At 32.3% G+C, this 26703-nt stretch overlaps 2 protein-coding genes across 3 annotated transcripts; both read right to left on the bottom strand.

Annotated features, from left to right (window-relative positions):
* Positions 1 to 1223: 1223 nt before the first annotated feature.
* Positions 1224 to 9711, bottom strand: LOC140054873 (uncharacterized). The gene is made up of 2 exons (XM_072099972.1): positions 7424 to 9711; positions 1224 to 2938 (listed from the first exon to the last, which is right to left on the bottom strand). The coding sequence occupies exons 1-2, from the start codon at positions 9302 to 9304 to the stop codon at positions 2729 to 2731; spliced, it is 2091 nt and encodes a 696-aa protein (XP_071956073.1). The 5' UTR covers positions 9305 to 9711; the 3' UTR covers positions 1224 to 2728.
* A 571-nt stretch (positions 9712 to 10282) lies between these two features.
* Positions 10283 to 26140, bottom strand: LOC140054944 (MOB kinase activator 2-like). Of its 2 annotated transcripts, none has more exons than XM_072100085.1 (5): positions 26000 to 26140; positions 16483 to 16637; positions 15584 to 15680; positions 14966 to 15090; positions 10283 to 13872 (listed from the first exon to the last, which is right to left on the bottom strand). In XM_072100085.1, exons 1-5 carry the CDS (start codon positions 26014 to 26016, stop codon positions 13601 to 13603), a joined length of 666 nt encoding a protein of 221 aa, XP_071956186.1. In that variant the 5' UTR covers positions 26017 to 26140; the 3' UTR covers positions 10283 to 13600. The 2 variants fall into 2 exon arrangements, with proteins under 2 accessions (XP_071956186.1, XP_071956185.1); XM_072100084.1 differs by lacking the exon at positions 26000 to 26140 and adding an exon at positions 19215 to 19362.
* Positions 26141 to 26703: the final 563 nt, after the last annotated feature.

The raw sequence follows: 26703 nt of genomic DNA, 5'->3' as shown, positions 1-26703 counted from the left end.
GGTAACTAAAAATATAGTAGTATCTACTTTCCTCTGCTCCTGGAATTAAGGCTTCATGTGCTCATGTGGTGATCTGAACACCGTAGGTAGCGAAAATCTTTAACGACGTTCGAGTATCTCGAAAACATGCATTGTTTGACTTCTAAACTACTTCTTTGCTAAGAAATATTTACTAATTAATAATACTAGCGGCACACCGCCACGCTTAAAAGTGACTCGGTTCCAAGACTTATCATTTATGGAGAGGGGTGTTCAATGAATTTTCTACTATTCGAGTATCTTGTACCAGCGCTATTGTCGGTTTATCCAGATAAGTAAGGCACGGAATATATTCGAGTCTCGGTTGGGGCGACTTTTTCTCATTCTCACAGATTTCCTCATCTTTATCGTTTCAAATTAATTAATTAAAATTTCAGTATATCACCGGGCGGTTTAGAATTAATGTTCATTGCCTGATGTGTTTATATATATATATATATAAATCCAAAGGCAAATTACTTAAAAAAATGACAATGCTGTGGGTATCAGTGGCTGGATCTCAATGGAGATACAAAAATAAAAAGCGACTCTTTAACATTCTCGGCGTGGTACGGCGGAACAGCACTAGTCCTCAGTTGTACGCACGCGCACCAGAGATCAAATTGATACGCCCTCATCTTTCAGTATTTATTCACGAGGCGGGATCTCCGAAGATATACTTTTATGTATATAAACGCATTAGGCAATGAACATATAAAAGTATCTCTTTGGAGATCCCGCCTAAATTAAATTTCAGTATATTACCAGGCGGTTTAGAATTAATGTTCTTTGCCTGATTTGTTTATATATATATCAGGTAATAGACTTGGACATTACTAAGCATGTGCATATAGATTAATAGGCCTACATTAGTTCTCTGTAAATTATTTCATACACCGTTCGTTTTCGTCATTTAATTTTCTTCCCACAAGGCCGAATTAAATTGAAAACAATAAAACCCTGTTCGCACTGGACTGGTAAATTTAACCAGTAGCTTTACCAAATGTCACCAGAAGATTTTACCATCGTCGTTCGCACTTTCATATTTTCACGCAGTATAGTTTTACAGTAATTTTAAGTCCAGTGCCATCGAGGATTAATTACTGTACTTTTCTGTGAGGAAATGGGGATGGGGAATATTGGAGATGCTATTACACAAAATACAAGTAATAATTCGATTATAAGTATATTTATTAAATTGCACGAAAAAATACAGATGGTTTTACCTGCAACAGTTAAAATTTACCAACAAAATAATATTTAATTTAATATTTTTATATAAAACCGTTTATATACAATACTGTATATGTTTAGTACTGGAAAGAACAAACAAAACCATTGTATATATAAATTATTATTAGTTTGTTTAACAGTTGGCAAGGATTAAACAGTTTAGTTCCTTCCTAAATATATATAGTAACTACATGGCTTTGGTTAGACATGTTAGGCATATACTCCCATGTGCAAGTGAATACAATTACCATATTACATTAGTTCTAACAAAGTGAGTCTAGTGTATGATTATATAGTGCAATCTACATTGTATCATGAAAGAAGTGTGTTTCATATATCATGCATATCATAAATACAGTAATTCTTTTTCTACTGTAACTTCTTGATTAGGTTTTACCAGTTAATTAGCCAACTTCTGGGTAAACTAAAGAATTCTTTTTAAAAACTATTTACAATTTAAAATAACATTTTAACCTTTGGTACCTTTATAAATCTCTTTATTTCTTAAATGTTACTGAATTTCAAACAGTTACATGGTCAATCAAGTTGAGCTCAATATTTTTAAATTTAAAATCTGTGCTTTTTAATTTTTAGGATATATAGTAGAATTTATAGAGCTATTGTTATATTACATAATATAAGCGATACTTCATATACTAACTGTAGAATAGTAAAAAAAAAAATCAAAATATAAAAACTATATTTCTTAAAGATTATAATATTAAATATTACAGTACAGTATTAGCTCAGACATTTCCCATCAATGTCCTAACTTTTAATCGGAATAAAATGTACAGTACCTTTCATTCAATCTGAATGAAATGATAATGAATCTACCTAGGCCTAAAATAGTATATAAAACAAATAATGAATGCGTTTATATTTTCATACGTATTCAACATGGAATGGTACACATAATTTCATTCGGTGAAACATAAAATTCAATTTACACTGGGCTATCGCCTCTGGAAAATAGAATTTTCATCTCATGAAATTACTTGTACTATTTAACTCATAATCATTCATTATTTGTACAGAATTCTAAAAGCGCACCACCTACAACTCCTGTACAAAAACATTGTCTAGCCTCCTTTGAAAATATTTATTGGAAAATAGATGGAAACAAAATTAATAAAATGTTACTTTTACTAAAAGAACAGTAGGTACTGTACTGTACTGTAGATGTGTGTTAATGTTTGAGCCATACAGTTAGTATATTCTTTGCATATTTCAAGCTCATGGTTATAAAGTACAGTATGGGCCTGAAATAGTAGGGCTAACCAGGTCCTACTATTTCAGGCGCCTCAACCAATAGTTTTACCATAAACTTTCAAAGCAAAGAATATGTATACTGTATTAGGCAAGTGTTTATTTTATGTCAATATTTGTTTACACAATCTTTATACCGGGATCCAATTTTCGATAAATTTCCTTCGCAAAAACAAGCTTCGAGAGAACACTGAATTCAGTTTACAAATCAAACGTTAACTTTCAGTTTATCCATCATCTTTTTTCGGTGGTCTGGGTCAAAGCAATAGCTGATGGAATCACTAATTTCTTGAATCCTTTTTCGGAAACGACATCGATCACGAGCAAATGACTCCCAGTAAGGTTTACGTGTTTCCCGATAATCATCGCACCACTCAGGGTTCTCAAAAGAGCTTACATCGTTACAGCTAAAAGACACCTGACAACAAAATAAAATACAATTTTAAAATAAATATTTTTAATGTTCATGTTCAAAAAAATGGTTAATTATTATTTGTATGATAATGTTATGATTATACTGTAGTACATTAGGGCAAGTACAGTTTTTTACTGCATGCCTGCCTAAAATGTTTGCACTTTTTCAAAATCTGTGATGACCTTTTGACCTTTCTAGGGTCAACATAAAGCAAAGTATTTAGACTCAATGACAATTAAACAAACCCTTTCCTTAATACAAAATGAAGTGTCGAAATTGGGATGAACATTGATAATACAAAAGTAAATTTGATTGATTGCAGTCAAAATTGTATTTTTGTATTGTCCAGTACTGTAGGTTTGTACCCTACTGTAATCTTGTTCATTGAGATTTTGTCCAATGAAAGTCAGTGTCATAAAAAGGTGCCTTCCACAGGTAAACCCTGTATACCTGTGATCTGAAAAGGCTTTTCTTTTTTTTTTGTATTCATTACAAACTTTTTTGCGCAAATTTAAAACATTAAACAAATACAATCAATCCGTCAGAGGAACTTCATTTGCACACGATTTTATTAATTTCAATGGTTGCTCAAACAGTAGATAAAACCAGAAAGTTTTTATTGACACTGAATAATCGTGGGCCAACTTTCTGTGGAGTAAAAATGGCATGTTTCACAGAAGGGTTACGCTCATACACACACAATCTCATTCCTATTTTAAATATGATAGATACTACTAGACTGTACGATGAACCCCCAAGAGTGGAATACCTGTTTAAAAGTTGTATAGTACAATTAATTCATGTAAAATTGTTAACCCTCGGATGTTGTGACGTCATAATGGCCTTCCACATATAGATATAAAATATAGGATTTTTGTACATTTCGATATTGCTCCGTCACTTTTAATAGGACATATCTCGCTTATCCGTACTCCATTTTCTCAAGATTTTAATATTTTCTTTATTCAATTATTGTATCTTTCATTCACATGAGTTAAAAATATTTTTATTTGAATGATGTCATAATAATTAATAATTTGGGTCACTAAATTTTACCTGTACAGTATAATACAGTATATTTTTATCTTTTTACAGTTCCTCCGAATGATAAATTTAAACTTATAATTCATGCAAGCTGTCATTTTTACGTAAAGTACTGAACATGTGCACATTGTGTTTGTTGTGCGGATCTAACTCATCAAAGTTCAAATCTAGTTCTTGTCTTTGATATTTTTACTAATACTTACTATACCCTGTATAAAGTAAGTACAGTACAGTACTACTGTACACTACCAGTAACAACCGTGTGGGTGTACAGTACAGTAAGCTGCTATAGTAGGTAAACAAAATTATGTCATAACAAATAATCCCTAGTGAAACTGAAACTAACAGTACATGACAATGCTCTCCCACTGTAAATCTGTCTATATTAGAAACATAAATCCATGTAGGGATTTTTCCCTAATATCATTGATCAATAAATTGATATAAACCATTGTTCAAGAGTGAATAGAATAGAACAGTATACTGAAAACACTACCCGGAACACAGTTGTTTTGAATATGAGTATTGTATGATTATTACCAAGGCTAAAATGATTGTGGTTGTATTTCTGGAAACAAAAGTGTGGGGGGGGGGGGGAAGGTGGAAGGAGCTAAATGGTAAATAAACCATTTTTATTTTCAATGTCTACTACTGTACAGTACAGTATCTGATCACCACAGATTGCTAGAAACTGGGGGATACAACTGCTTACTGTCGACTCTGCACTGGCTAATTTTCTGCATAGCCAACTACTGTATATATACTGTAAGCAGCGCCTAGCTCTGACAATACTGTACTGTAGGTACAGTAGCCAAGTCTTCATTTTATATTTAAATAAAACAAGTTAAAATTAATGTGATGTGATCTACAGTACTAAAAAATTAAACTGCCTACAGTCGACTTCGACACAATTAATCAAGATGTAAAAAGCGAACTGTTGTGGGTTATAACTTATATTAAAATAAATAAATATTTTGTATTGATAGAAAAAAGAATTAAATAAATATAGTCATTCATTCACCTCATAAAATAATATCATCATTAAACTCACCATACTGTAGAAATGCATTATTTGTACTGTATGTTTACTGTACAGTTTAGAGAATGGATCAGTATCAACAAATCTTTTATAGGTAGGGTTTACCTGATACAATAGTCACAATCTTTGTACACTACAAGAGGTGGATTAGATAAAATTCAATACAGTACATGGAATTTACCGATTCAATGAAAAAGAGAGAATTTATGAAAATCTATAATATAAGTAAGATTATGGCATACAGAACAAGGGTGGATGAGGTACAGTAATATCACACTGTAACCTGAACTTTTTCTTCAAACTAAGGTAATCATTATTGAATAGAAAAAACAGTCATCAATACAGACTGTGTTCACTAATATCCCTATGGTAAACAGACATTGTTGAATGGTGACTAAACACTGGCCAACATGCAGAGTGTGTCATCACCACTGTAGTATGGCTGGTGCAATGCAGTATAGTCATTGAGCAATGTCCAATGATAAAACATGTGTAAGGTTTTTGTTACTACCATGACTTAATACTGTAATACTATAAAACCAGAGTGTATAGTGTACAGGTAATAAAATAGTGATTTTAAACAGGATTTTAACTGATTTCACTATTGCCACCCAGGGCTGTACAGTAGCTATGAAAATTACAGCTGATGAGATTCTGAATGTACTGTACAGTACATGCTCCCCCTACCCTTCTCTATAAAAAAGATATTTATATTTTTTGTAATTATCAATGAGTATTATTGTTATTAATTTTAGTTTAATGTTCTTAGTTTTGTACAGTAGCAGTATGTTGAACGTTTTTACCATAAATATAGTTTGTACTGTAGTTAGAAAATTATGTTTTGTTAAAATGGACCTGATGAAATGGACTTTCGATTTTCAAGAAATTCACACATGTTATTTAAATGTATCAAATTAACATACAAATAAAAACAAAATGTATAGTATTTTGAGAAAAAACGAAATTTTAAGATACCTTAATAAATTAGCGAAAATTCACGACGTCACATATACACACACGACGATATCGAGAGCGTGTATGCCGCCATATAGTCAGTGAATGATCGACGGCCTGGAAAGATACGCGTTGACACTAATACTAATTTATTCAATATCTAATGTTGTTGAAATATAGGTCCCTAAAATTTACTTTGTTTGTTCTAAATCCCAAATTTGGAAGGCCTACCTCCCAAACCTTTAGTAGGCCTAGGCCCCCAATCCAGCGCGCTAAGTCGATCCACCACCCACCACCCACATCATGCGGCGAGGCTCCGTTTCAGGTGCATCCCCAAGGACCAAAGCGATATAAACAACTTGCTGCGCTCATTGTCAAGTTAAAGTAAAATATGAATAAAATTCGTTTTCGAACTGCCTGATTCGTGACAAATAAATTATCATCTCATATTACTAATTTAATTCTGCTAAACTAAAAACTAAAGAAATTTTAGCAGTATAAATTACGAACGATATACAAAATACACGAACGGAAAATATGGATACGCATCATTGCCCACGGCGCTGTATCCCGGACAACGTTGCCAGGCTAACTTCGGTATTGCCAGAAAAAAACAGTTGATTTGAAGATTTTAAATCGTCATTTACTCGATGAATAACCGTTTATACGGTAATATTTTTATCTAAAAAAATTCTAAATACGTTTCTGCAAATGCACAAGCATTTTTTAGAAAATACTCCATAGATTTCAAGAGTTATAGCCAAAAAACTGCAAATTGTTCATTGGAGGGATAGGAATATATTCGCAAAGTGACGTCACCCGCGAATTTTTTTGATTTTCAAATGGGGCTTTCCCCAAAAGGGCCAATTTATATTTTGTAACAACATACATTCTAGCAACATCTAATAGCCCCAAAAACATCATTCTAAAATGAAAAAAATCGAAAATCCATTTCAGGTCCATTTTAAATTTATTATTTAAATTTTAAAGTTCTCCCGACAAACCTAAAAACTATGCCCGACGCTACAGTATCTCAAGATGACTTGTCTCATCAGGATTTAACTCAGACAGCACCGACGAGTCAAGACGTTTCGTCAGTCCTTGTCATACGATGCTGTCCGAGTTAATTAGTGATCTGTTTATTTTAAATTAGACCCATGTGTGTGGCTATAAAGAAAAAAGGTTTTCTGATACAAAAAGATGATGATATTGATGACAGTGATGATGATGACGGTGATGAATGATGATGATGAATGAAAAGAGTGATAATGATGCTGAATGTGTTGTGTTGTTAAAAGTTCTGTATCAAAATCACTCATGATGATGAAATGAAAATAGAAATAATAGAACAATTTTACCGACTGATCAAAAATGTTATTAAGTTATTTGTTATTAAGTTATTTGTTAGTAGTTATAATTAATAATAAAACTATAGGCTGTACAGTACTTACTCTCTTTGTGTTTTTGACATTTTGTTTTCTGCAATTCTTAAAACAGCTTTTCGAAAAGTTCATTATGCCTCCAACAATTGCAGCATTTGTATAGTCACTTTTATATTTGTTAACTTCACTGTTTAACTTGGGTTCATTAGAAGCTGAAGCACAAGTATTAATAAGGCATTTAAAAACAGCACATGATGTTGCAACCGATTTAGGTGCTATATCATTATTTGGTTCACAAGAGGTAGCAAAATTGATATTTGGCTGAAAGTCATTCTCACGTGTAACATCGATCAAGCTATTTTGAAGTTCAGTTTCTAGCATTTGTAACTGTTTATCAGAATTGTCGATGGTTGCTTTTCGATTTGAATTGTCTTTGCTATGGAATTGACTGCTAGGGTAGCATTTCCATCCATTGATTGGGTTGTATGGATCACCAGACTTTAGAAGAGACTGCCATAGATGGTCGTCATTGAAATGATCTTGTTTTTTGGACATTTCATCAATGGAAGTCTCATCACCTTCATCAAAGCCACTGTCCTTGCCACCAGTAGCATCACTACCTTGGCCTAAGATAAAAGAGACAATGTCATTTTTACAAACTGGGATAGGATCTTTGAGATCACTAGCCCATGATTCATTATCACTCTCAACCTCAGAATCTGTTTCATATTCACTTGATGCGTCATATGACTCAGTATCGCTTTCAAAATCTGATAACGACCCTGAAGTATCGCTATATCTACCTCCATCCTCTTCTTCATCACTATATTCTTCATCAGAATCTTTCTCGCTGTCAACTTGGTGACCAGCCTCTTGATCACTGACCTCTGAACTATAATAACAGGAGCTCGTTTCTGCTTCACAATCATGAACTTGCACAATCCTTGAAAATGCTTCAAAATCCTTTTTATGATTGTCATTTTCCATATCAATTGCAGACTGAAGTTCTTTATTTTCCTTTATGTGTTCCTTTCGCTGTTCTATTTCAATATTTTTACTGTCATTGTCTACAGTTCTATGTTTGGAAATACTCTCTACATCTTGAGGTAAATTCATTGTTAAAGTTTTTACTATCAAATTCGCAAGTTCAGACTTAGCTAATGAAATTGATGATTTATTGAGAACTTGAGTATCTTTTTCATTATTCTCTTGAGAATTTATCTTTGATTTCATCGTTGAATCAATAGATGGCTCTTGTTTTTTATATCTTCTAAATAACATAGCTGAGGCACTCAAGCCAAATGGAACTGTTGGCCTTAAATATGGCAGACCTCTAGTTAATGGTAAAACATTGGAAAAAATACTTTTATTTTGAGTTTGAACGTGCAGCATTTGATTTTCATTTGGCACAACCCAGTCTTCTGGTTTAAACACTTTATTTAATTCCAAACTTTTTTTTATTTGAAATACATTTTCTGGCTGTCCACCTTCTTCCATTTCAGTGATCAAGTCATACATATTTGCTGGTAATATACTTTTATTTTGTTTAATAGTTGGTGGACTAAATTTTTCCCAGCAGTCTCTGCCTAGAGCTGTAGAATTAACAGCAGCAGTGAGAGTGAGAGGCCTATTTATTTCTGTTCTTGTCTTTATTATTGACATTTCCTTATTTTCTTCAGAGTGATTGAATGAATATTCAAAACTAGGAAAGATAGGTGGGCTTCTGCTGTCCTCTCCCTGGCTATTAAGCCGTAAAAAATTTACTCTAAGCCTCGAAGTTCCACTTTTTATCCGCCGGTTCTGTAAGTGGACATGTTGGTCGGGAACCTCCGGTTTTCCCGCCAGGTGGGTCGCTACTAACGTCACGCTAGGCCTAGCACAATGTGTTGGCCTAAAAAAAGTTTGCCATACGGAAGGCTCGTGTTCATTTTGAATCAAGTTTCGATCCATTTTTGCTCAAAGGTTAAAATAAAAGCCCATTGTAGATTACAATGCAATATCAGTCTATGTCTATACTATGGCGAAGCATAGCGATCAAATAATAGTCGTTAATAATATTATTCCTTTACCACATTTTGGCTTTCCAATGCTTACTACCACCAAAGTGGATGAATTGATAATTATAATGACAGTCACAATACTTAGCCGCCGCCGGCGGTGAATCGGCAGGTAAAAAACACAAACAATTGTTCACTATACGCATATTACAAACATTTGTCAAATTGCAGTACTTTTCACATTCCCATATACATTCTTTACAACTGATAATTTTCTCTGAAAACATTATATTATCCATTTTCCTAACGCACTTCCCTTGAATTATTACTTGTTGTGTATGCTGTCGGGTGAATATGAGAAGATGGGTTTTTTGGAAGGCTAGCCTAGGCTCTTTATCCAAACGTTCGATGGTGTTTCGAAACTGATTGCATCATCTTTTTTTTCGAGTAAATAATGACGAAACGTAAAAAAAAAATGTAATTAATTTAATAAGTATTATCGGTTCAATCCAAACAGGGTCATGTAATATTTTTAATATTCACAACTGAATTTCTGAACAACTAAAATCATATTTTTCGTAATTTTTAGTAGAGTATAAATTATGTTCTAGAGTGACGTCTTGAATAATAATCTGCTATTTTTAGCTCATTTTATGACGTAATGGTAATGTTGACGTGCTGCTGAACTGCAGTACTGTATTCGATCATTGACTAAAAACACTGCAAAAAAAGAATGTATTCCGCTTTTTTTTAAATAGTTGGGTTGATATGGCCCATCAATATCAACTCATCTATTTATATTCAGTTTCATTCACTTTTTGAATGATCCCAGCATAGAGATAGTTCACTAACTCTCCCAAGTTCCCAACTTTAGATGACCACACTCTCTGTAGGTGTATAAAAACAAGGAAAACACCTTTTTGTAGTTTATGTGTTTGCATTTATTTGTAATCTTCATTTAGATCAGAGAGTTTATATTATTTTACAACTCTTTGTTTAGAACAAGGAGAGATATATTCTGACTACCACTATTTAATGTAATTGTAAGCTCTGAATTAAATTCACACATTTAAAATCAGCATAGGCAAACATACTAACATCCTATTATTATTAACAAAAATAATATAATCTTATATAAACTAAAAATACACTTAAATTAACTAAACGTGAACAATGCATCATGAATATATGATTCTGATTCTACATATGATTTTAACCAAACACCAGTTAGATTATTGACACTGTGTAGGCCTGTGTATAACCATAGAGATAACATCTCCATGGTAGAATGTAACAGATTTGAGGTGGGATTAAAAAATACTGGAGGTTTGAGGCAAATAATGTTTGCTTATGGTGATCAAGAATACAAGAAATCTGCCCAGGTATAGTTATTAGGTATAGTAAAAAAGAAATACTATACAAGGGAATCTTAGCTTAGTCATAATTATCATTTGTGACAAAGTGTTCCTGTTTTAATAGTAGTAAAGTATTCTATGATATTTCAATCATAATAAAATGTATTGGTAATCAGTATAAAGTTGTCAAAGTAAATAAGATTAGTAATTTATATTACAATTAGTTAATTATATTTTTAAATAAATAGTAAAGTGTTTTCTATTTATGATATTTTAATCATACAATTTATTGATAATAAGTAAATATGATTAGTAATTTATATTTCCATTTTAATTTAATATATTTAAAACTAAAAACCAATAAATGTAATAAAATAAGATTACTACTTGATACCGATCTCACATTGGTACCTGCAACTTGTTAAATGCAATGAAATTAGCTGTTTTAACAAATAAAAAAATCACAGGAATTAGAAGAATGTTTTTTTTTTATACAATGGTGTATTGCCGTAAGTAGGCCTACAATATAACAGTCACCTAAAACAGACGTTACAATTATATGATTATTCCTTCTTTTCTATATTTCATACACTTATTTATACATTTATACAGGACATCTCAGACTCAAAACATCATTAGTGTAAATGTTCATACTGTACATCTGCCTTTTTTCCAACTAGTGTATGCATTTTAAACTATAAACTGGTTATTTTATTGCACTCAAAACTGTCCACAAAACAGAGCTTAAAAATATCAATATAACAACCAAGTCTAGGCTAAAAAAAAACTCAACTATTAAATAAAATAAAATATCTGTATGTTCCATTCTCATTTAAAAAATCATGATGAACATGAAAATCATGATGGTATGGCTGCTGGGCAGAAACAAATGACATTATGCCTACAGTAGAAAAATACCTGATGCATATTAATGCTTCCACATTAAAGATAATAATTTATTTATGTTGACCACCCAACTTGGAAATATCAGGTACCAAGTCATTACGTATTAAACAATATGAATTGATTATAAACATCAGATATTAGTTAGTAAACTTGAAAAAATGTCCACCCTGACAGGCAACCTATTAATATCCCAAATAAAAATTTAACACAAGTTGACCTTTTCAATACAAATCAAGTTTAAGGTGAAGACATTTAAAAGAAAAAAAATTGCCATGACACCTGAATCTGAGACCTTATTTGCCCTGTTTTACTCTTTGAGCATTGTAACATCTTATATGTTTGAGAACAGTCTTTGGGGTCAAAATATATTGCTTTTGTCTGAAACAACTTTTAGAAAAGACAACATTTAAAATTCTTTATTGTACCTGTATTTCTATTATTATTTTTTGAAAACCCAAACTGAAATACAAAATAAACATAAATAATGCAATAATAAATTAGTGTTTAACTTAATCATATAAATGATAATCTCCACAACAACCTGAAACAGTCCTACTATAACTTGTATAAATTATATAATTATTTATTATACACATCAAAATTTTTAACAAAGTTGATAAAAATATTTTAAAAGATGTTAATCTAATTGATAATGATATATTTCCTCTAACAGATTAAACACTCAATATACTGTGTTATGTCAGAGGCACAACAGATTTATCATGGTGAACAATACAGGACATACTGTATATGAGAATAAATTGCTAACACAACCACTTAATATTCGCGCAAATCGAACATTCCAGAGTTCTGATTGGTTGTACAATTTTTAGAGTCACAAAAATGTGTTGGAATTATGAATATGTATGAGCATTATTCTGGTGATTTGCGTGATTAAATTCACCTAATGGAAAACCAGCTTAACTCAAAGATGATTTGGATCAGCTTAAGCGTACATAATAGACTATAGTGTGATGATAAAAAACAACAAGGAAAAACTCATGGTTCCACACAAGAGTTAATGATCACGATCACTTTATGGCAAGTTATCAATCAAAGCTTCTTTTACTATTCAATTCTACCTTGGACGTACTAAACTTTGCAATGAGGCCAACATGGTATTAATTGTTCTTTAAATTAGGAGTGAAAATTAATATGTACACAAATGGAAGAGTTAACATGTTTTAAAGCTCTGTCTACACCATCAAAAAATGTGTGATGTGCCCAAATATGGTATTGATATGACATCATCATGTCTATATAATATGGGCACATCACATTTTGTTGTCACATAAAGTTTGATAGTGTACAGTACACAGAGCTTTAGACCATATCAAACAAATGTTTACCAATACAGTTACCAATACAGTTTACCAAAATGCCTTGTATGCACAATGTAATACATAAAAATACCACATTTAATCAACACTCTCAATCTAATTGTTTTTCTTTGCTAATTCTCCACATCGTTCTTGTATGTTTATTTTTTTTGTTCTGTATTTGTCTGTATGAAACTATTTTATGGTATTTTTAAGTTGAACATGTTTTACATTTCTTCCACAATGAGCACAGAAACACATGAACTGTACTGTGGAGCCTTTTAAGAATCTCAATGCTGATATCAGCATGTCACATAAAAAGGCACAGCTGAAATAGAGTACAAACTCATGTTGAGAAACACCATACAGTACCCACATGAACGCATGCCCAACCCTGTTTTTATGTAGCTCACATTGGGTTTTGTAGGTTAAAAATTACCATAAAATACTTGTTGTATATGTATTGTTGATATCAAAATGATTAGTACATTTTTAAATAAATTAATTAGAAAAATTAAAACCTAATATTCACTAAAAAGTAAATACTTAATAAGAAAAAGCATACAAACGTGATATTTTATACTACTGTAAATTCAAACAGATGATTTTAGCATAATAATAAGACATGTTATTCAAGAAAATATTAATTATAAAATATGCATTTATTGTTTACGAGTTGTCTGCGGCTTTGTTAGAATCTGAAGGAGCAGATATATCTAATTCTGCGATTAAATCCTCTAGTACAGTGAAATCTTTGGATTCCAAAAGGTGAAACTCATATGAGAAAAGAACAAGTTGTACGAGGACGCAGTTGAGGTGGGGGTGAAGCTGGAAGAAGACTAGCTGTTCAAAGTGCGAGTGATAGATGTGAGCTAAAACGTGAAATAAGTATCGTAGAATCTTATGCATAATGCTCTCGATATTGCTAGGGAAGACTTGACCTGCAAAATAAAATCAAAATTATATATAGGTATAACATAGGTAGTTCTTAAATAGCACTTTGCCTCTAAGAGCTTCACATTATCACCGCGATTATTTTTTAATCAAACAGTAAACACATGTGGAATCATACTCCCAAAATCAGCGCAGTCATGTTTTGACCCTACAGTACCAGGTACACATTATGTACACTTGGGTGACGAGAGGCAAATTAAGTTTAAAAGTGTCTTGTGCCTAAAGGATACAAGCAATGTGACAAGCGTTGGATTCAAACTCACAATCAGTAGTCCAATGCAGTGTGCCACACACTTATGTTCATTATGGTTTCAGTATGTTGTTGGTGACAACTATACTTGTGCTGTGACCCATAATGACCTCCAGCTCACTAGACTGGAATTCTTGGGTTTGGTTTGGGTTTACCTTTTTTTTACTCTGTAATACAGTGCTTATATGTTTCACAAAATTAGGTGCCTTATTTATTTACCTATAGACCACATAGCTTACAAGTGCTAAATGTCTACAGTATATAGCTGCTCAATAGTTGTATAAATTATGGGGTTTAGGGTTAGGGTTTATTTCAGAAATTAAATTTGAATTACATCTGCAATGAAACCATCACATTTGTTCTATTTTTGTTAGCAAACAATTATGATGTTATTGAAGTTATAAATTATTATTATTATTTTCTTACTAGAGACTGAGACAATTTGGTATTAGATCAGAAGTGATGAGTACATTCTATCAATCAATAGTTGAAAGTGTTTTTACTTTACGTTCAAATTCATTTCAATTTAAATGTTTTTTATACGTTTACAAATGACAATAAATTTACTTGACTTGAATATTGTGTCATTCTTGTATACTTTTAGCAATGTGGTAAATGGCATTGTGAGAGTAAATCTTATGAGCTACCTATGATGAGATCACTAAATTTATTTTTAAAGTGCCAGTTACTTTACACTAGATCTTCACATTTCTGACAATATGAGTGTAAACTTGTCAATCTATCGCTCGCTTTTAGAACCTTTTGGGCACTAAGATTCTAAGAACTGTGCATTTTAGTATAATTTAGTTAGGCATCAGATGCATACTCACCATATTTAACAGGAAACACTGTTTCATCCTTCATGTTCATTTGTATATAACTCATGACATAGTCTGTGTATTGTGGCCCTGTACATTTCATCTTCTTTCCTTTATCATCATACCAAAAGTACTGACTGCAAATATACATTTCAATAAAGATATTAAAACATTTGTATGTAGTGCTGTGTCTCACTACTGTAATACTGATGAAAAGATAAATATTTTGGCACACATGGCCTTTCATATGTATAATACTTGGGCTGGAATCAGGTGTCCAGACAAATATATCGAAATGCTAACTGGTTGAACAACATAACAAGACAATAGCTTTTTTTTATATTTTACGAGGGTCAATTTAAGCATCCAGGCTAAACAATCAGTAGGTTTATTAGAAACGAAATAATAAAATGAGAGAGGACAAGATGACACAATTGATACGCTCACATGATTTTCAGATGGTCTCTGATATTTTTTGTAGACAATGTTTTTTAAACATTACAAATAAAAACGAAACAATTTACATAATTTATCTTAGATTATGCACATGTTGATTGTATGACCCACTATTTTTTTATTTTTTTGCATTATTTTTTACTAAAAAGTGTAATGATAATGTTTCAAACTTACGTATTGCAAGGAGCGACCATTAGTGGACATGTTTCATTAGTACAGAATTCAGACACCACTCCATACAATACATTGATGTTATTGAAAAATGATAAACCTGAGGAAGAAAAAAACAAGAGCAAAATAAAAGCAATGAATAGTATTTCTTATTTGTTAACAGAGGAACGGAGTCACAAATAGTTGGTTGACTTCATACAATCATTCTGCCGTGTGTGTTTGTGTGCTTTGTTGACACGGAACTCAACTCAACTGTGTCGACAACAACTGACCTCAACTGAACGCAACTGACAGGCGCAACAAAAATGTTTTTAACAGAGGAAGGAAAAACAAAAGGAAAATTAAAGCAATTGATAGTATTTATTTTTCAACAGTGCAATGGGGTAAAATAGTTGGTCGACTTCATACAATCTTTCTGTCGTGTGTGTTTGTGTGCTTATGTCGAAATGGAATTTAACTCAACTGTGTCGACATGCAATTGACCTCAACTGAACGCAACTGACAGGCGCAAAAAATATGATAAAAAAGTTCCTTTCATTTCACTTTGAATGGCGTCACACGTGCACAAATTATGTTAACCAGGACTAGTTACATTCATTTCCAGTGCCGACATAAGCGCTCATTCATTCCTTCAATTTAGTTCTTTTTAGTTCAATTCAACATAGTGAATTGCACAAACTTTCAGTTGAGTGGCGTTCTGCATCAACATAAGCGTACATTTATTATTAATGTATGGTTTGCAGTAAATGTACAGTAATTTCCTTTAGAAGAAAATAGGTAAAATTCAGAACATTATCAGGCGACTGAAGAAATCTTTCCTCATAATGTCATTTCAAGTTTGTTTAATAATTATCATATTATTTTGAGCGCTGCATGCATCACAAACAGATTTTCATACTTACAATTAGATGCAAGCCATTCGTTAAGTTCTAACCCTTTGGGCAACCTGACAAGTTCTCGTATATCAAGGTCAATAACCTGTGATTTCGTATACTGTGGCTCTAAGAATAATTTCTTTTCCTCCACCGTAGTTGGCTTCTTCTCCTTCCTCGGTCGCCTATCAAAAAAAGAATATTGCGAACAAAATTTTACAAATTTCTCCATTACTGTAGACAAGAATCTCTCTGATCATTTATTCAAGAAATCTTTCCCATTCATTAATTGTAATCTCAAAGGATAAAGCAATTTCTTCTTTAGGCTATAATATCAAACATCACAACACAATATTCCCATAAGATAATAGACGAAAGCTTGATTTCAAGCAATCAAAGTCAAATAGCTTTATTTCAGTCTCAACAATAACAAACCATTTATTTTTGTTTGTTTAAAAAAAGTAAACATACAGTAACAACATTATTCAATAATGCAAAAAGACAAATACAGTTAAAAAACAAGAAAAATATTATAAAACTCTCCATTACTGTACCTGAAAACATTAATAAAAAGAAAATAGACTTTGTACAATATTATATAATTATAATGAAAAACTTTTATACAAAATTCTTTTTATCCGACAAAAAGGTGCTGATTTAAACAACTGAATTATACCATGTGAATGTAACCAGCCTGCAGTTTTTCTGATAAACAATAAATTTAATAATTAAAACATGAGTGTGGTTTATTTACAAACATCAAAAGCAACTGTCTATGTGAAGAATGACAGAGAACTATACAGTATACTGTACTTTAATATAATATAGGTATTTTATTCATAAAAAAACACATAAATAGTACAAACGGAAGGCAGCCCAACGGCTGAGAAACAAAAAAACAACTGAATCAATGTAAATTTGAATTTATCATATCAAGGTATTAAACAATGCTTAAAATTTCTCATTAACAAATAAATTTTATAATAATTTAATACAATAAAAATCTGGAATGAATACACAATATAAATACAGTTTAAAAGGTAATCAGAAAACATAATAATTAATATTGTATTTTAACCTTGAAAATCCCCATGAAAAGCTGTCAAGCTATCCCCTTAAAATTGCTCTCAACTTTTTGTTGCTGTATCTTTAATATTGTATTATTATATTATTAATAATAAATAATTATAATATTATAAATTATTATATTTTCGTTTTCTAATGGAGAAAAATAATAACAAATATAATTTGTCCTGTATGGTATTTTAAGAATTATGATTGGAATATTGCAAACTTTAAAATACTGTACACTACGTCATAAACATTTCATTTGGTGGGGTTTGAGATAGTTCAAGACTTTCAAATGTTATGTCCAGATGAATACCATGACTGTCACTATGTTATGAGTCATGTTGGGCAAATTTCAATATGGCATAATAGCAAGCATTATGTTGTATCCAGAATACAGTACTGTATAAACCTAAATTTGGCGTACTTACCAAAAAATACGAAGCATTTTTAACTGTATTATAGCAATCCTCAAAATAATGATAGAGTTCAATACTGGAATGTGTACTAACTATACTGCATCATAACATTTATCACAAGATATACTATCAGTACTATATGCCATTCAATTATCTTGTTCATTCAGATACTGAATCGTGCAATTACTGAACACTACAGTACTTTATGGGTAAAATACAACATGAAACATCTGTACTTTGCAGAATCAATAAAACTGTAATCTTGATATGAAAAAGATTATTTATTCAGAGTTGTAAGAAATCTTGATTATTTCTACCGTCATATTGAGACTTCCTCATCAGTCATTGAATATTAAATCTCAATTATGAACCCTGATAAAAAATTACTAATTGTAGTCATTTTTTAATATTTAAAACCATGTACAGTACAAGCAGTTAAAGCAGTTAAAATTGAAATGATTATTTTTTATTTGGCACATAAGAGTAAGACAGACCATAACATAAAATTATTAAAGATATTATTATATTAAATACACAAATAATGAATGTTTACAAGTGCAATGGTAAAATAATTCCACGAGGTGAAATAGAATCTTTCGCAAAATGAAATTATTTTTTCCATTTTTGCACAATATAAAATACTCATTACTCGTTTTAACAAGTGGCTAGACCAAGATTTTGATTTTTTTATTTTAAACCATTCGCGAGGAAGGTTTGCACTCCAATTTTGGAAGAATTTAAATTATACTGTAAATTAGCTAATTAGACATTGATAGCTTAGTACAGTAGTACAGTAGTCCCACTCCCAGAGGTACAATTTTGGAAAATTAGAGATAATTAGTGTGGGGATTCTTAGATTGTATAATTACCATAAAGTTCCTTTTTGAACTGAACTTAGCCTAAATTAGGGGTTGGGATTAAACTCAAACATGTGTGATAGACAGTCAATACTTGAACTTGAAGGCTATTTTTAAAAAGGTTTTACACTACAGTAAGTCACCTTTATGTTTTTAATTTTAAATTTTCAATCAATAGTTTCTACTGAATTATTAGGCACAGCACAGGCGAAGAAAATAGAAAAACTATAATTCAAGCTAGTTTGTGGAAATTATTCAGAAGGAAAACAAATTATTTATGCAATGCCTATTTTCATATTCAAAGAAGCACACTCAGTTCAGCAATACTCATATTCATTGACCTCCTTGTTGTATAATTTAGAATTTTTATTTATCTGAATACTATTACTAAACCAAATACCAAGGAAACTAGACTCACCTATATCTCATGTAGAATTGGTGAATAGAAAATGGCCAACAGGAATACAAATCATATACCGATCTCATGGCTCTTGCCATTTTATACAGACAACCAAAAATCAATGAAACAGCCGTATATTTCAAAGCAAGTCACTGTATTGTATAGATTGACTGTATCTCACATTGCTTTAGTCAATATAGCAAAGTGAATTTGCAATAAGCAAGCAATTTATAGTCAACTAAAAGCTTTGGTTTGTAATAAATATAGCACAGCCAATGAATTCTAATGACATAGTGCATTTCCAATTTGTTTCCTTCTCTGTATCCTTAAAACACTCACACTGATAACAGTGATATAACATAACTTAAGCCATATTTTTTTTTTAATTCTCTTCCTTAAAGGCAGATTGACTTTATGAAATAGAGCGTTACAAATTGAATTAAGGAGTTAGAGCAGTGCAATAAAAATAAGTGGGTGGTTATTTTTTTCTTCCTTTTGCCACTTAGTTAATATCTTGAATAACAGTATTTTCTGAATATCTTTGTAAATGGATGATTACAGTTGATAAATAAATTCATGAAATACAATGCTACAGTGGTAGAAATCTGACGTAAATTTAGAGATGAATTTCCTGACTTTCATTGTAATATTATATGGGTAAAGTCCTAGGATGTTCTTGAGAATATTTTATCTTTTTTGTGCTTTATTATAATTATAATTTATATTGTTGTACAGTATATTTTTTAAGCAATTATACAGTCTGTATGCAGAGGTCCCAACTTGGAAAAAATGAAAATATCAAAGATAATAGCATATCAATAGATAATAGTATAAATAATAAAGAAGGTTGGTTGGAGTGGAGTTGTGGCTTGGTGGTTATGATGCTTAACTACCATGCTGAAGTCCTGTCACATGTCAGGATTTTTTCTAAGGACAAAATTACAACTCCACTCCCAAAGACTTGTAATAAGACTTTGTTTATGTAGAGCATCTTCTGTACATGTTTGTCTTGTGAACCTCTGAGGGTCCCTAATGATCAGCAATTGCTGGATGGATCACCCTCATTAAAAATGGTAAGAAAAAAAGGGTGTTTAGTAACACCCTTTTTTTGTTACTGTTACAGCTTTTGCAAAATACATCCAAACATAGAGGGCGCTATTAAATCAAAATCTATGGAAAATTAAAACCTACAGTATACAGTATCTAGTACTAGTAGCAAATAACTGGTATGTCAGGCGCTTTTCAAGCATGACAAGCATGACATGCTGATGGCAAGTGTCATAACAATGCATTTTTGGCCTTTAGTTAACCAAAAGATCAGCAGTAGCTAGTATTACCTACTGTAAGAAGGGTAAATTCAAGTCCTGTCTGTCAGGATATACAATAGAGAGAAATGGCGAACCGGCGTCTAAAATCCGAGTGGGTATAAAATCATAACAAACCGTTCCTATGTTTATACACGTGAATCATGGCGTCGTCTAACCAATGTTGTTGCTGTAGTGTAACGCTCATAATTCTTGTTATGTATAAAAGTCATCCATCATTCACAATCATATTCCTAAAAATATCTCATATCTGTAGGTCTACATTAGACCATGGAGGTATCCTCCATGATTAGACTAGGCCTATAGTATTATAGTAGAATGGTGTTATCAAGTATTCATTACTGGCGATAGCCCCCTGCAGGAAGGAAGCATCACTAGCCACATAACAAAATGGCAGTTGTCAAGCTGAAACTAATGGAGTGTTGACAAAGTGCGAGGCAGCGAGGCACGCGAGGCAAGCGCGGCATGCCAAATATTTGTGCGAGGCATCATTTTATCATTTCCAAAAGTGCGAGGCATGCGAGGCATATAGTTTACAATTTCAAAAAGGTGCGAGGCATATCTTAACGTGCTATTATGCTATATTATAGGCCTAATAATCAATCGATACAAGCGTATCTAAATAGATTCGTGTATACACTCATCATGTTGTTTATTTTTATGTAACGATTGTTTTTTTATTCAAGTCATATCGTGTCAAATTTTACTTTTACAAAAGTGCCCAAACTACGGTTCCAAAATCTGAACGACAGTCTTCAACTTTCGATAAACAATAATTGTTATAGCGACACACTCATCAAATGACTGCAATGTTTGTTGGCATTTCGAGCGTGTTCACTCACATGTCTCTCGAACATAGCAGAGTGAAAGTAATATTTTGTCACACCCCTGCGCCTAGATCGGGTAGACCCGAGAGATGGAAAATCCCTCTTTACTATTTAGCAGGTAGCGGAATGATTCAGCCCTCAGCTAGCTCAGAGGATTGTGGGGCATTCCCCTCCTATAGCACGTGGTTTCAGCAGCAACGCACAGACTTCTCTCTGAGCGGCGTGCCAAAGACATTTTTGACATTCCATTCTCTAGGAACAACACGTGTACCTCTCTCGCAAATAAGGTGAACAGCGATTGCCAGGACAAGTTCAATAACTGGCGGTGAATAAAAGGTAACTGATATGGCGATCCAATAACATGCCGCAAAGAAAAAAATTGCGACAGAATTCTGGAGCGCGTGTGAAAAAAGACTTACGTCCGACAATTGTAATACTAGGCCTAAAATTAAACTTTAGCTAATATGCTTAGCCCTAACCTAGATAAGAGGCCTATGTAGAAAATAATTTAATCAATTTTGATATAATAATAATTGGTGTAATATTTAATAATGATACACTATTCCTGTTTTAGTAAGCTAGGTATATTACGAACGATTTTTATTTATTGTTGTCCATGTACGTACTAATAAACCTGGCGCTAGTTTCCTTCGCTTGTATTTTTACTCCAAATTTGATAACTAACTTTATCGTGTGAATACCACACCTTAGAAGTATACCTCATGAGTACTTTAATGAAAGAATCACATAAAAAGTAACAAATAAATCCTTAAATTAATGATTTTACAGGCGTGTTTCTCGCACACTGTTCGCGAATTTCACTTATTCAATGTTCAATATTTTTGTTTCTATGGAGCGCCAAAAGAGCAACGATAATAGAGGACTAAAACTCAGTGGAATGCGTCAATTTCTCATGCATTTATTGGTGAAAATTTATTTCAATATATTTGTTAATTTGTCAATAAAAATGCTGTAATATGTTACTGCTGATACTGTTCTGTTTTCAAAGAATAATAATCGATCCTAAATCAACATCACTAACTACCTAGTCTAGACCTAGGGCATCCTACTAAGGATATTATGATGAATTTTTTCTATTTTATTCTTTAAAAGGTTAACGAAACCGTGTACATTATCAACAGTAACATTTTTCCTTACTGACAGTGACAAAATCTATTGAAATTGTACTTGATTTTCACCAAATAATGCGTTAAATATAAATGGATTCTACAGAGTTTTTAGCCCTCTAATTAATTTTGCTCTTTTGGCGTTCCATAGAAACCAAAATATTGAACATTGAGTGTGCGAAATGCGAGAAAAACAACGTCTGTAAAATCACCAATTTAATGGATTTATTGTTACTTTTATGTGATTTTTCTTCATTAAAGTAGGCCTACTAATTCTAAGCTGTGGTATTCAGGATAAAGTTGGTTAAAATACAAGGCAGGTGCAAAAGGAAACTAGCCTAGCGGGCCTAGGCCTAGGCTACTTCAATTTCGGTGATTTCCTGCCTTGCAATTTTGAGAAATGATAAAATGATGCCTCGCATTTTTTGATGATGGTAAAACGATGCCTCGCAAAAATTTCTGACTTGCCTCGCATGCCTTCCCTGCCTCGCGTGCCTCGCTGCCTCGCACTTTGTTACTACCCAAACTAATGCTAGGCCTACATCTACTACTAGAGATGCTCTATTTAGTCTTACTACCTAGCTACTGTAGGAGAGGCTTAGCAGCACCCTAGCTAAAGTAGTAGTAGTAGTACAGTATGCAATAACGAATTTCCAATATTATTATTATTATTATGATTATTATTATTATTATAATAACCGATAATCCCTGATCCGTGCTAGGCTCGAGTACTCGAGGTACTACAGCATATACAGGCCAACTATCTAGGGCCTAGTAGCTGGGTACTGTATATAACAAAAACGCGTCTTAATTCAATTCAATCCAAATTAAAATAAAATATGTTAAGATTTGTCCATATAACATTAAAATTGTTAAGGGGTTGCAAAAAAAAAAGATACTGCTATTATGTGTGTTTTAAACGTTCTTTTCTACCTACTTTTTTAACTCAACCCATCGGAATTTCCCATACAAAAACATGTGGCGAAATGGTTTGTTTACAATCTATACCCACTCGGTGAAATTTGAGTGACGTCATCGGGGTTCGCCATTTCTCTCTATTAAAAAACAATCAGAGAAATTTGCACCCACAGCATGAAATTCGATTTGAACTTATTTTGAAAAACATCAAAAATACAGAAACAAAGATAAAGACAGGATTTTCCACAATTAGAAACTCCTACCAGGAGACTTAGTACAGTAAGCAATTCACATTTTTTCTGAGAATTCTTTTAATGACTTTTGGTATTGTGAATTAATTAATTAGTTATTATTAATATTATTTAAACTCCTAATAATTATAATTTCTTTTAAATTTCGAAATAAAATATTATTAATGATCGTATTGCAGAGAAGAGTGTGCTGACAATATTTTTCAGTGGAAACTTTTTGGTATTTTGGAAACATAGCGGGATTTAATGCTAATATTTATGTAAGACATTGTAGTTTAAACATACAAGTGTGTCTTAAAAATAAAAAAAAAATTTATTTATTTAAAATAATAAATTAATACTGTAGGACTAGTAGTTCAGTGTTCTTCCTACTGTAGGTTTGGGTGGAGGGCGAAACATGCGACCTTTAAGGCAGAACTACTGTACATGTCTGAAATGTTATCTTGGTTAAAATATTTTGACTGTGCAGCCAAGACTATTAGGATAGAGATAGACAAAAAAAGATATCCCTGTCAATTAATAAATTCCTCCATACTGGAACTTTTTATAGCATTAGGCAAGGAATTATTTTGAGTAATATAAAATTTAATGTAATTTTTTTACAGTCAATCTTGTTTTACCAAATTTTAACATTAAATGCAAATTTACTTTTAGTAGCTCGTGGGGTACATGCTGGTGCGATGTGGGAGCATTACTTAGTGAAGTTATGAAAAGCAATAAAATAAAATTGTTTTTTTGAAATTAAATTAGTTCAGTAGGTCTATAAAGGTCCAGTACTAATATTGTTTTTCATTATTTATTCAATGCTCAAACTGCTATCAACCAGTTTGATTACGTGAATAATACTGTTTTCTTGTCCAAACATGTGCTGTCGGTGTTACTGTGCGCACTGCATACAACACATGTAAACACAGTCAAAGCTAGTTGACTATTAAATTATTAACAATTTTGAGTAATTCCCTTAAGACAATTTCAATCATTAATGAGATGAAAAGTGGCCTAACAAAAAGTCAAACCAGAAGCAAAACCATGTGACATGATTATCCTCGCTCTTCTACTAGCCACTCCATTTTAATTAATTAGTATTTAAAAGTAAAACTATATTTTAATTTGCGACAAACATGTATGTAAAAAAATGCTCACACAGAAAAAGATTCTGCCATTATGACCTTAAAGAAAATATGTAAACTGTCATGAATTGTGTAGGAGGTATCAGCAGAGGATTAGGACAAGTTGAGCCGCCGCCAAAAAAACGTTATTTTCTATGAAACGCCAAATGCTAACTTTCGCCGGTGCTCGTTTCTATTTAATATTAGGGATAACGATGTATATTCAAAAGTTTATATATCACGGTTTTTAGTATATATTATTAAATATTACAATTAAAGAAATAATTATGAAAATCTGACTTGTAGATTCCAAAATATAAGGCCTAAAACATCACCGAAAATGATCGTTTTTAGCCAAAAATGTCGTAAACATGTTGCCCCCTCAGGCGGCAGTTGTATGAACTAGCCTACTCCATTTTTCGGTAAAATAATTACATAAAATCACCATTTTTTAGTTAAATATTTTGTGTATTAACATTGTAAAATTCAATAAAATATGATATTATTTTATTAAAAGATAGTACCGATAGATAAAAAATAATAATTATTTAACCTCATTCGAAGAATATCATTACTCTATTAGTCCTGAGTGAGAGACAACGCGAGTTTTACGTGGTAGGCCTACACGCTACACATTTTTACCTTGAAAGATTAAAACAATTAATTTATTAAATATGACTACTGTACTTTCCTTTGCTGTGTTGTTATTGCGGTTCAAGCCAACAAAATTGTAGTATGTAATTATATATTATTTATTTTCATGACACAATAAATAAACTTAAAGACCATGAACTTATGTACTAGGACAAACACTCTAATCACTACGCGAAATGTCGTAAAAGACGCACTGGCCGTTTCATAGAAATTACCGGCGGCTCAACTTGTCGGCGGCCCAACCGGTCATATGGCTCAGCAGAATCATACCATACTGCCAGCTAGGCCCGGCCTAGACTTCACCTCAGTCAATCAAAGTTTATGCCGGGGTTCATCAAGAGAAGGCCTATTCAAACGTCAGGGCAGCCAGGCTGTACGAAGTAGGACTAGCAGTCTATGCCTAGCCTAGGCCTAGTATTACTAGGCCTACGGCCTACCTACTAGGCGTAGGCCTCTACCCTAGGCTAGCTAGCCTAGGCCTAGCCTAGTTTAGTTAGCCTACTAGGCTAGAGGTACGTAGGCGGCCGGGCTAGGCATAACTCGAAGTTGGTCAAACGGTGGGTTAAGCAAAGTATATTGGGGCATTACTTACCATATCCAGTCCATCATTGGTTTATTTTATATTGATTGATTTATATTGAGTCTAAAAACACTAGTTAATGTCACTCTTGATGGCCCTTTTTCCCTTTTCCGTCTCCTCTCTGTTGACTTTACTTTTTATTGTTGTTGAAGGTCAAAAATAAGGTAGCTGGTAGTATCGATGTGTACAGCCGCTGTGTGGCACGTATGTTGACTTCTGTGTTAGCGTTTGGTTCATGAAAGACTGAGTCAAATAAATGAAACTCCTGGGGGAGGAAAGACCATTAATAATATTTTTAAATGTTTAGTTTTCACAAAAACTGAATTTTAACTTCCATGTCATCAAATCGTCATCTTGAAATAGTTACTATACTATTTTGCTGCATACGGTGCCGGAGCCATGCTTAGCGTAACTGAATAAAACCAATTAGGCCTACCTGCAAGATATAATTTTCACCATATTTTTTCCACATATTTTGTTGAATATTCCATTTTAATTTCACGTAATATAGTTATTCACTTAGTCCAAAAACTGGATCGAAAAAAAAATTTATTTAGGTCTACCTGAAACAAAATGTAATTTAAAGCAAAAATACAGACAATTTGGTGTTTCTGGTTAAAATTAACCGTTTCGTTTGTCATTTTATAAGTTAAATAATTATTTATTTGGGTTTTTTTTACAGAAATGAATAACTTTATTAAAACTGCACAATTATT

This window comes from Antedon mediterranea, chromosome 7 (genome assembly GCF_964355755.1).
Source record: "Antedon mediterranea chromosome 7, ecAntMedi1.1, whole genome shotgun sequence".
Classification (NCBI taxonomy): Eukaryota; Metazoa; Echinodermata; class Crinoidea; order Comatulida; family Antedonidae; genus Antedon; species Antedon mediterranea.
Note: the sequence above shows the minus strand (reverse complement) of the source record. Positions and strands in the feature narration are given on the sequence as shown.

Bases quoted from the DNA above. Each gene is read 5' to 3' on its own strand.
- LOC140054873 (XM_072099972.1), bottom strand. From the start codon at position 9,304: ATGGATCGAAACTTGATTCAAAATGAACACGAGCCTTCCGTATGGCAA. The intron at 2,939-7,423 runs GTAAGTACTGTA...TTTTGTTGTCAG, and splicing joins ATGTCAAAAACACAAAGAGA to GTGTCTTTTAGCTGTAACGA.
- LOC140054944 (XM_072100084.1), bottom strand. From the start codon at position 19,294: ATGGCAAGAGCCATGAGATCGGTATATGATTTGTATTCCTGTTGGCCA. The intron at 15,091-15,583 runs GTAAGTTTGAAA...GTATATTTGCAG, and splicing joins ATGGTCGCTCCTTGCAATAC to TCAGTACTTTTGGTATGATG. The intron at 13,873-14,965 runs GTGAGTATGCAT...TTTATTTTGCAG, and splicing joins AGTGTTTCCTGTTAAATATG to GTCAAGTCTTCCCTAGCAAT.